Genomic DNA, 11,412 nt, shown 5'->3' with positions numbered 1-11,412 from the left:
ATGTTTAACGATTTAGTTTGAAGATTTATACCTCACCCTTTAATCAAAGGATTCTCAAGGGAACTTAAAACAGGTGGCAGTAGTACACAAATGCACTCCCCCACCAACTGTCACATAAACATTCAACTCGGAAGCACTAGTCCACCGGGCCATAGCTCCTTTCTGCACTGTAGCAGCGCAGCATGCATCATATCTATTATTATTTTAAAAATGGGAATAAGATGCAAATTTACATAAAATTGCATATATACATTACAGAGAAGCACATTCAGAAAGAGTAACTATCAGATAAATAGGAATAGCCTATATCTCAACAGTGGTGGGAAGGCTATGAACAAGGAATGTGTGTGTCTGCTGCAGGGACCAACCGAGGGTGGGCAACTTTAAGGCCCTGCCTGGTTGGTCTCCCTTCTTATGGTTCATTAAATTTTCAAAGTAGGCCTGGCCTGGGAGCCATTCAAGTAAAGGATTTTTTCTAACAGAGGTATCTCCTCTGGCAGCCCTTCAAGGAGTGGAATATCTTTTCAAAAACGTAGGCCACATGGCCATCACAAGCACCTTCTTCAAAGTGCCCCTATAGTAATAGCAGTAGGAAGAATCCTGTCAAACAGCAGGGAGGAACAAGATTCTCCAAAAAACTGCCTGAAAGGGGATAGCTGAGTCTCTGGAGCTCCTCAAAGTGCAGCAAGGTAATTTTAGACCTTGGACTTGAGATACAATCCTTAATGCCCCATGCTGGGGCTTGTCGGGAATTGTAGGACTTTTTTCCATCTAAAGGTGTATGGGATCGCACCCTTAACAAACTTATGAAGGGCTCATTTATAATACTTCAGTTGTGAAGCACAGAACTAATACTTCCTTTCCCCCCACCCTTATTCTAGAGTAAAAAACTTGTTTGCTAATTCTTATTTAAAAGATGAACAAACTCTGAGTATATACAGTTTTTAATTTTAAACAGATATAATGCACAATGCCACTGTGACTCCCCTGACATATTTCCTTGGAAATAATTGCCATTTTGTCATAGAACAAATGTATATATTTTAAATTAATAGTCATAAAATGATCACCTGTAGCAATATCCATGACCAGTTGGCTGCACCCTGACCAAAATAAAAAGAGAGCATGTTGCACTGAGCAGCAGCATCTTTAATAGGCTTCAGGATTCCTGTGCAGAACCAAGTGACAGTGCCAACCCTTGCTACTTTCTGGGTGGTCCTGAGGTCCTGGCCTTTGCTCTGGTGGAGTGACTGATGGCAAGGAGGATGAGTATGAACTGTTGAAATATGCAGTGCTCAGCAACACAGGGCAGGCAGGGATAAAGGTTTTTGGCCAGTCTTACAAGAAGTTTAGGTCTATAAACATTCAAAATGGCAACATATACATTCTAAGTTGTGATATTTTACATGTCATAATTTCTGCAGTTGATGTTTTTATCATCCTTCGCTTTCCATCACAGTTGCCACCTGCAAATTTTGTTTCCAAAAATACCATCAAAAAGTGGATATTGTCAGATGAGTAACAAGCTACTTCCAGCTCAAGTTCCAAATTAGCACTTGCAGATGTTGAAATTTGCTATGAGGGGGAAGAAATTTTAGATTTGTTAAGTGTCTTTCAACTTCAGTTAAGATGTGAGATTGAGCAGGAGTTTGGTGTTCAACTTGTGACACCTGTCACAGCATCTTACCAAATGAAAGGGTCTGTTCTGCAATACCCATCTATCTAGTTTTCTCCCTCCCAGCTCAGATCATGATGTCCTTGATCAGGGTCCTCCAATCCTGCACTTCTCTGCTTTGTCCTCTTATTGCATTGTGGTGGGTCCTGCCCTGTTACATTACAGCAGCATTGCCACGTGTTGTTGGATTTCTTCCTTGGCAGCTGAATCCCAGCCATGGCACCACCCTCCCATCTGCTGACAGGCCAGGTTGGTGCGGAGAAATGGCACAAGGACGCCCACTCAACAGTGCAAGAAACGACCAAGTTGACCAAGCGCTGTGGCAAGGAGGCGCTTGAGCTGTGGTGTCCAGCCCCAGCCCCAGGCCAGCCTGAGGAGACACCTTATGAGCACAAGATGAAGACTGACTCCTGGAAGTTCAAAATGGATGTCTTAGCAACTGGAGAGGTGACAAGGAAGCCCCCTGAGGGACCAGGGGTAACCTTATGGAAAAGCAAAATCAAGCCTCCCCCATGGGTCTGCAAACTGGCCTTGCCATGCTTCCGAGATTACAGCAATACCAAGAACAATGAATTTGTGGCCAAGTACGTCAGGGATACCCGCCTGGTGGTGAGTCGTCTGCGCCAGGCTCTTGTCGAGATTAATGAGCAGTTCAAAGGGATGGTGCGTATGCGAGAGAGGCTTGATGCTATGCTGGACAAAATTCGCCAGGGCCTTGTGACCAACAAACAAAGCCAAGTCATTCGGGAACACCGTGCAGAATCAGAGAAGGTGAGACCCCCACATCAAGTCCATGTGCAGGCCCAATGAACAATCCTTCTGTTACTACCCAGCCAAGCTGACTCACTTGCATGAGGCCAAGCACTGAATTGTACTGAGCAAGTTGGCTTGTGGTTCCCATTCATTTATTTGATCTATATCCTGCCTTTTTCATTTCAAGGAACTCAAAGCAGCTAACATTATTCTCCTCCTGCTGCTCTCCATCTTATCCCCACAACAACAACCCTGTGAGGTAAGTTGGGTGAGAGTCTGTGATTAGCCCAAAGTCACCCAGTTGGCCCCATGGCTGAGCAAGGACTAGAACCCAGATCGCCTGAGTCCAAGGTTCTTCACCATTACACTACACAGACTCTCAGCTACCAGTAAGTGGACCTGAGCCAGTATTTATTCTAAACCCATGACCCCTGTAGGTCAGTATTTTTCACCTTTCATCCCAAGGTACTGTAATCCTCTCCAGAGCAGTAGTTTCTTGCTGAGAGCTACAACGCCGTACAAGGAGCTTCCAGCTGGCTGCCCCATCCATGAAGATGTCTGTGTAAATGAGGAAAGCCTAGGCTCCCCTATTTCCCTCCCTTGGGCAACTTGTACCCTTCAGATGTATTGGCCTACTTCTGTCAGCAGGAGCCAGCACAGCCAACAGTAAGGGCTGACGGGAGTTGTAGGCCAAAACATCTGGAAAGCCACAAGTTGCCCACTCCCGCTCTCAACAGCCCATTTTGCAAGTATTCTGGCTGATCTTGTCATCATTCCATAATCACCATCAATCTCCCTGCTCCCTGTTGTGCAGGTTCCTGATAAAGTGGATGCATTGATGAAATGGGAGAAGGAGGAGTTTCAGAAACAGAAAGCCAAACTGGAGGGGATGATGGCAATGTCAGAAGACCATCTCAAGGTAGGAAACAAGGCAGGGACTGAAGGTGTGTCTCACAATCCATACAGGCAAGGAGGGCAAACCAGGTGGACATCATCACATGAAGAAGGGATGAGAACTTTGGCTCTGCAGTCATCACATTCAAATCCCGTTTTTTGCGTGTACTGAAGGGAAGGTAAAAGAAACAAAATACATTTTCTGCAAAGGGGGAATGTCATAATATCCTGGGAGGTGAGGCTCTGAACGCACTGCTGGTAATCTTCATGGAACAGAGTTGTGGAGCTGTCTGGGGCCTTGAAGGCAAGCATGAGCACCTTGACTTGAGCTCTGAAGGCAGCCAAGTGTAACTCCTCCAGAAGTGTCATAGTACATTTTCCCTGGCTACACCCATAAAAACCCTGGCAGTCCAAGCTGAAGCTATTAAATTGTCCCCACGGGTAACTTCATGTAGAATGTTATAACAATCCAATGGCAGAGCATGAATCACTGCGGCCAGATGATCCCTGCCTAGGAATGCTTGTATCTGGTACGCCAACCCACAGATCCCCCACCCCCTTTGCCCCAGGCTTCAAGGGACAACGCTGAACTGAAGAGTGCTTCTAAGCGACGTACCTGCTTTTGGCAGGGGTAGGGTCAACTCTGTCTAGAACAGGTTGCACACCCATTTCTTGCACATGAGAAACACACACAAACCCCAGCTCAGAAGTGTTTAAGTCCTCCCCACAGAATATCTTCCCACAGTACCTCTATCTTGTCAGATTTCAATTGTAGCTTACAGGCCTTTGTCTAAACCGTTACCAGATCGAGACACTGGTCCAGCCCCCTGCCTGGCTTCACCATTTAGCTCAGATGACAGAGAGCACTAGGTGAAACTCCAGACTCTCTGATGAGCTCACTCAGTGGCTTCACAGGTATTAAAAGACACGAGGGGCATTCGTTTTATAATAATGGCCTTCAAGCTAAGAGGCATTGTACGGAGGAAAATGAAGTTGGGTGGGAAGGGGAAAATGAACAAATTCCGATACATCAACTCTTCCATACTGTTATATGGTAAAACTACATTATGAAGGCCACTTGGTAGTTGGCAAGTGCACTAACAGTTAAGGGGATCTTACTGTTTTCCATCTTCCTCTGCTACAGCCAAGGAATGGTAAATAGGAATGGCATTTTTAAAAGGTCTTAAACAAAGGAAGGCTTCGGCAATTATGGGCGGCCTATAAATATATGTAAAATAAATAAGTGGAATTAGACTGCAGGCTTCTATTTCTTGGAGATATAAAATGTGTGGTGAAAGTGTAGTTTCTTGACTTCTCCCTCATACCTCCCCTCCTTGTTGCAGGCACTGGGAACATGCAGGCAAAACCTGAACACGCTGTGTGGAGAACGTGGCCGTGTGCTGGACCTGGTGCCACAACCGCTGCGCACGGTTCTTCTAGGGGCTGGGCGTGATTCCTGGCTTGGACTGAGCCGGCCCTCATCCCCCTGGGTGGAGCGAAATGAGACACCGCAACCTGACCCCATTGGACCCTTCACTCCAGGTAAAGAAAAAAGCCCTTCCCCAAGAAGAAAAAAGGAAGCCACAAATGCATAATAAGGCGGCTTCTTGGACACAATATGGAGTATGAATATGTACCCTATTATTGTGATATTTGTGAGCATACATTTTTGCAAATTTGCAAAAAACAGTATGCAAGAGCAAACGTCACATAAAGATCAAAATGAAATGAAGGAAGATCAGACTTGAACACAATGGGGAAAGGGGTTCTGTCCTTCTTTTTTTCATATCCCACATTTCAGCCAAGGTGGATTGTCAAAGTAGCTTACGGTTACAACAGAACCTATTCCAAAAACGCCAAATTAAATGCTAAGCACACATTGGCATAAGCGTAGTAGTCGTCTCTCCTGGCCCTTGATTATATAATTCAGATTCCAGGTTTTTCTCTTCCGGAGGTAGGGAGCAGTAGGGGCTGCAAATGGATTTGAGGCCCTGTGATGGTAAAGGTGCCAACTCACAGAAGCAGCTATTCTACTGTAATATGTGCTGCTGGTATGGATCTGTCTAAGCACCAGCCAAGGGAAAATGGTGTCGTGGTAAAGGTGTATCTGTGGCATCTCAAAAATATGACCAAGCCTAAATTCTCACAGCCTTTAATTCTCTATTGTGTGGTTCAAAGGCAAAAGCACTGGCTGAAGTCAGAAGAAGAAATCTTTCTTAGAATAGGATAGATTATGTAAGGGAAAGCATGTCAGAAAATATTCCCCTGGCAAAGAAAAGTGACTTCAGCTGGCATCTGTGTGTGTCAAACTCTGAAGAATTGAACAAACCGACCAGATCTGAGAAGGGCTCACCTTTTCTCTCCCATTTGCCCCTCCTGCCCTCCAGAGTGTGCAGCAGCTCTAGAAGAGGCCCGACGCCTCACTATTCTTACCAAGAAAGTGTTACTTCAGTTGCAAAAGGCCCTTGATGAGGCACAGGACGTACGCAACACAGCGCACACCACCATTGAAAGCAGCCTGCAAGGCAAGAGAGAGGAGACTCTCACTCATAAGGTAATGAAAGACCCAGTGTCCTCATTTCAATATTTGGTGCATCATGTACGAAGTCATTTTTCCACACTTGTGTAGAACCAACGGTTAACCCCCAACTTTATTTTTGTTTTTACAAATGTGTATTTAATGAGCCCTTGTGCCCCTTAAGATCTGCAGGAGAGGCTCTGCTCTGCGAACCCTCAATGAAAGAGGCAAGGATGGTCTCCACCCAGAGGAGGGCCTTTTCTGCAGTGGCGCCCAGACTATGGAATGCGCTCCCCAGAGAGGTTCGCCTGGCGCTGACTTTATTTATTTATTTAATTAATTTATTAAAACATTTTTATGCTGCCCCATTCGCCGAAGCCTCGGGGCGGCTTACAACAAAAAATTAAAATAACATTTTAAAATATATACATTAAAATACAAATATATGATATAAAACATACAGTATAAAACAAGCCGCCCTGGCCAGATAAAATTCAATAATATTAACATTTAAATAAATTAAATTTAAAATACTGCTTAAATAAAAAGGTCTTCGCCTGGCACCGAAAAACAAATAACAACGGCGCCAGGCGGACCTCTCTGGGAAGCGCATTCCATAACTTAGGCGCCACCACTGAGAAAGCCCTCCTCCGAGTAACCACCCTCCTAACTTCTTCCACGGAGGGCTCCCAGAGAAGGGCCTCTCCCGCCGATCTCAGGGGGCGGCTGGGCATATATGGATGTAAGCGCTCCTTCAGGTAACCAGGACCCAAGCCGTTTAGGGCTTTATAGGTCATCACCAACACCTTGAATTGGGCCCAGACTTCAATGGGAAGCCAGTGAAGCTGACGGAGAACTGGAGTCATGTGAACATAACGTCCAGTCCCCGTCAGCAGCCTGGCAGCTCTATTTTGAACCAATTGAAATATCCGGACCGTCTTCAAGGGTAGCCCCACGTAGAGCGCGTTACAGAAGTCAAGACAGGAAGTCACCAATGCATGTGTCACTGTCGCAAGGCAGTCGTTCTCCAGATAGGGGCGCAGCTGATGAATCAGCCGAAGCTGGAGGAAAGCTCTCCTCGCCACTGCTGTTACCTGAGCTTCCAGTGAAAGCTCCGGGTCGAGGAGCACTCCCAAGCTGCGGACCTTGTCCCTAAGAGGGAGTGCAACCCTGTTCAGGACAAGGTTCAATTCACCCTCTCCGAAGCCCGATCCGCCAACCAACAGGACCTCCGTCTTGTCTGAATTGAGCTTCAGTTTATTGGCCCTCATCCAGCCCATTACCTTGGCCAGGCACCGGTTCAGCACAGCCACTGCCTCACCTGGATTGGTGGAAAACGAGAGGTAGAGCTGGGTATCATCAGCGTAGTGGTGATTCCGCAGCCCACACCTCCTGATGACCTCTCTCAGCGGTTTCATGTATATGTTGAACAGCAAAGGGGACAAAATGGTACCCCTGTGGTACTCCATGGCATAGCTGCCATGGCACAGAGCCATAGTCCCCCAGCACCACCTGCTGGAACCGGAATCTATTTTAACTATTCGCAGTTGCATTTTGCTTTTGCTTCTTTGCTTCTGTTTTTACTTTGTTTTTATTGGTGAGATGTTATTGTTGGTTTTATGCATATTTTTAATTATTGCTAATGCTTGGATTGTTTGTTTTGATCTTTGTAAGCCGCCCTGAGACGCTTTTGCATATAGGGTGGGGTATAAATATTTTAAATAAATAAATAATGCCAATCTATCTAAATAAACCATGTTATTCCACATGTTATTCCAAGTGTGTGAGCACTGGTGAGATGTAATCTGCTAGCATTTCTCAGATGCAATGAAACTGTTGCTCCCCTTTAGATTTTTCATGCATAGAAATCTGAGTTTCACACATATTCGTCACATGCTTAAACCATGCTGCTTTTTGTACATATTCACACAACTCCTACAGTCCTTACAAATGGTTTTTTTGGGGTTGTTTGTGGAGCAGAAAGTCAATGGAAGAAAAGCCAGGGGCACCTTTCAACTGTTTTCCCCACACATGGCTGCCATTGCAATGGGAGAAAAACTCGGGTTTGGTGATATGCAACTATGTCAGGGCTTAATCAGGAATTGGAGACTGGTAGCAATCTGGCTCAGTGACTCCTTTGTTTTCTCTCCCTGGCAGGAACGGTTTGACATGGCCCTAGGAGGAACACGTAGCACCCTGCACCGCTGCCAGCGTTTCCAGCATGAGATGTTTATCACCCGGGGAATGACCCTGGTGAGCCATTAGAACTGGAGGCAACATTAGTTTAATTCCCAGCCTTTGCCCCCTTCAGCCTTGGCTGCTTGGAGATTAATTGGGGAAGAGCTGTTCTCACTTTTCTGCCTACTCTCAGAACCCATCACTGATTGTAATTATGTTCATGCCCACAGGGCCCTGAAAGTAGCAAGTACCTAGAGACACGGGAGAAGCTGACCCGGCCACTGGTGCGGGTGTACCAAAGACATGTTGGAACACAGCTGCCTGAACCGGCGATCCTCAACCAGGTAAAAGGCAGTAGGGACAATGCAGGTCTTCAGGTGGGGCAGATGATGATGATGATCATGATGATTACATTTCTATACCACTCTCCTAGGGCTCTCTGGGTGGTTTACATTTCCAAAATAGATATACAACAATAAAACAGATATACATTTCCAAATACACTGAAATTTCAGGTACATTTTAGGAAATCCCATTCATGGAGTGTGACACAATCATTGCCTTACAAAGATACTGGTGACATTGCTGTCTGGCAGAATATTGCTTAGTTGCCTCCTTTGAGCAGTGGAAGTTAAAAGACACAAGCTGTCTTATATGGGATTACTGCTCTATACCTTTGCAGTTATGCTATGGGATTCCACAAGGTTCAGTTTTAATCTCCACACATTTCAAAAACAACATGAAACCACTAGATGTGATCTGCAAAGATGGGCTGAGGTGTCATAAATATGCATGTAACATCAGTTCTACCTCTCCTTTTTATCAAATTCAGGTGAGGTAGTGAATGTTCTGAATTAGTTCTGTGGTACAGTAATGGATTGCATGAGGGCCAAATAAACTGAAATTCAGTCCAGACATGGCAGAGGCATTGTTAGTGGGTAGATGAGATATTCAATGTGTTTTAGGGATGGCTGCATTCCCTCTAAAGAGTCAGGTTCATAGTTTGGGGGTATTTTTGGATCCAACATGATCACCAGAGGAGTTGATTGCACACAACACCTTTGATAAGCTTAGTCTGATATGTCAACTGCACCATTAATCGGACAGAGATAGCTTAGGTAGTTATTCATGCTCTGGTAACCTCTCAGTTGCATTACTGTAATGTGTCATACCTAGGCTGCCTTTGAAAATGGTCTGGAAAATTCAGTTGGTCTGAAGCAGGGCAGCAAGATTGTTAAGAGGTACTGGCCAGTGTATAATATTAGGCCAGTGCTTTATTATCTGCACTGGCTGCCTGTCCATGTCCTGGCCCAATTCAAAGTGCTGGTATTAACATGCAAAGCCCTCAAAAGCATAGGTCCAGGTTACCTGAAGGATCATCACCTGCCATATATACCTGCCCAGACCCTAAGACCACTCTGCTGGAGACCTTGACAAAGAAAGTCAGGTGGGTGAATACTATGATAGCTTTCTCTTTGTGGCAACCTGGCTATGAAATGCGTATCCCAGAGTGGCTTGCTTGGCACCTTCATTTCTGGTACCAGATGAAGGCATTTTCCCAAAAATTTTAGTTTCAGTCTCTGTTTTAAATAATTTACTCTGTTTAAATCTTTGCACTGCTGCTACAGCTTACTCTGGTTTTCAAACATTTACATTTTTATATTGGTTTATGCTGTATGTTATGCCAAGAGAGCTTCAGTTGTGGGCTGGTACAGAAGTGTAATAAAGAAATAAATGGTGAACCATGATGGAAAAGAGAGAACATGTTTCAGGATGGTCTTGAAAAATTAATGTTGATGTTTTCTAAATTATGAAATAATGAACTTTTCCACTGGGTTATTTTGGATGTTGTCCATCTCTAAACCTTACAGTGAACCTAGCTCAGCTAGACCAAAGTTATCTCATGTGGTTGGTAATGGTTCTCCAGGGTCTCAGTGACAGACAGATCTTGTCCAGCCTTTCTAAGAATCCTTTCTATCTGGACATTACACTGGAGAAACCCAGGATTACATCTGGAAGTTTACATACATGAAGTCTGACTTCTACCACTGAGCTAGATGATGGTCTCAAACAGCTACCTCCCTGGATGATTAGGCTACCTAGCCTAATACTATCTACTTTGACTGGCGGCAGTTCTCCATGATCCCAGTTCGAGCTTCTTTCCTACCTTTCCTACATAAGCTTCTTTAATTGAAGGTAGCAGGGACTGAGCCTGGGAACTTTATATACATAGAGCAGTAACGGTAGGTAAAATCTCAGGTGCCAGATTGCATGGTCTTTTCCACAGTTGAACCTGGTCCTTAAAAGAATTCGAAAGTTTTCTTAAAGGGCTAGGTTCTTGAGTAATTGAAGCCCAGTCTTATCTATGTAAGTCCCACTGGTAGGTTTCCAAACATAGCTGATGGGATATACTCCCATTGAAACTTAATTCTCTAAGTGCACAACCTTGGACATAAGCATCAACCTATTTAGAACAAGTGCCATTACAACAGGAGTGGGCAACACATGGCCTTCCAGATGTATTGGCCTACACTTTCCATCAAACTTGGCTATCATAGCCAGGGAAAAAATGGTGCCCAATCCTATGCCTGGACTGCAGCCTAAGCATTTAAAAAAATTTCTAAAGGGAAGTACTTGGTCAGCTCAATATGATGCAAGCCAAACTTCTGGATATGAAACTGACAGATAGGGACATCTTCAGCTCCCAGACAGCACCTTACCTTCTCTTGCTTCCCTCCCTAGTCCACTGCAGAATTAGATCGCTCTATAGAAGATACAGCTGATAATATCCAGCAACTAGAAGCAACTCGGCGTTACTTGCGTGAATGCATTCATGATAAACAAGCAGGCTATGATGTTGATGGCAGTATTAAACGGCTGCGACAGCGCCGAATGCAGCCTCGCACCAACATGAAAGAGGTACTTGAACTGGTCTACACCTAAGAAGCATACCAAATGAATACAGAGCGCATAAAATAAAGAGCAGGATGCCCTAGACTGGCACAGAAGAATTTCTTCCCAACTGGTGAAGAAGGAGTAAAGGACTGTTTGTAATGGAAGAGTGGAATACTAAATACAAACTTTAAACACAAAGTGCACTAGCTTGCCTAGAAATGTAATAATCTCATCTTGAAATTAATACTGTAATATATAGTAAGTTTCTGTCCTTCATGACACCTGTAGTGGAAAATAGAATCCCATTTTTCTCTTAAGGGGAGCCTGACTGCATAATCTGCAAAGATTCATGAATACTGTTCAATTTGAGAATCTACTCAGCAATTCAAATCTGTAATGTCACAGATTCTGTTTTACTGGTGGCAAAGTTCTATCTGCAGCAGCACACATAGGAAAATGAGAAATCTTCTTGCTTTCCTCAGCAACTTAATCAGTTTTA

At 44.5% G+C, this 11,412-nt stretch overlaps 1 protein-coding gene across 1 annotated transcript; it reads left to right on the top strand.

Moving 5' to 3' along the window:
• The first annotated feature begins 1,891 nt into the window (after positions 1-1,891).
• Positions 1,892-10,961, top strand: CCDC105 (coiled-coil domain containing 105). Its single transcript, XM_044451721.1, has 7 exons — positions 1,892-2,446; positions 3,243-3,347; positions 4,666-4,864; positions 5,710-5,876; positions 7,998-8,093; positions 8,249-8,362; positions 10,761-10,961. Exons 1-7 carry the CDS (start codon positions 1,892-1,894, stop codon positions 10,959-10,961), a joined length of 1,437 nt encoding a protein of 478 aa, XP_044307656.1.
• The last annotated feature ends 451 nt before the right edge of the window (positions 10,962-11,412 follow it).

The sequence above is a fragment of the Varanus komodoensis genome, unplaced genomic scaffold (genome assembly GCF_004798865.1).
Source record: "Varanus komodoensis strain SLA01 unplaced genomic scaffold, ASM479886v1 scaffold6_4, whole genome shotgun sequence".
Lineage (NCBI taxonomy): Eukaryota > Metazoa > Chordata > Lepidosauria > Squamata > Varanidae > Varanus > Varanus komodoensis.
Note: the sequence above shows the minus strand (reverse complement) of the source record. Positions and strands in the feature narration are given on the sequence as shown.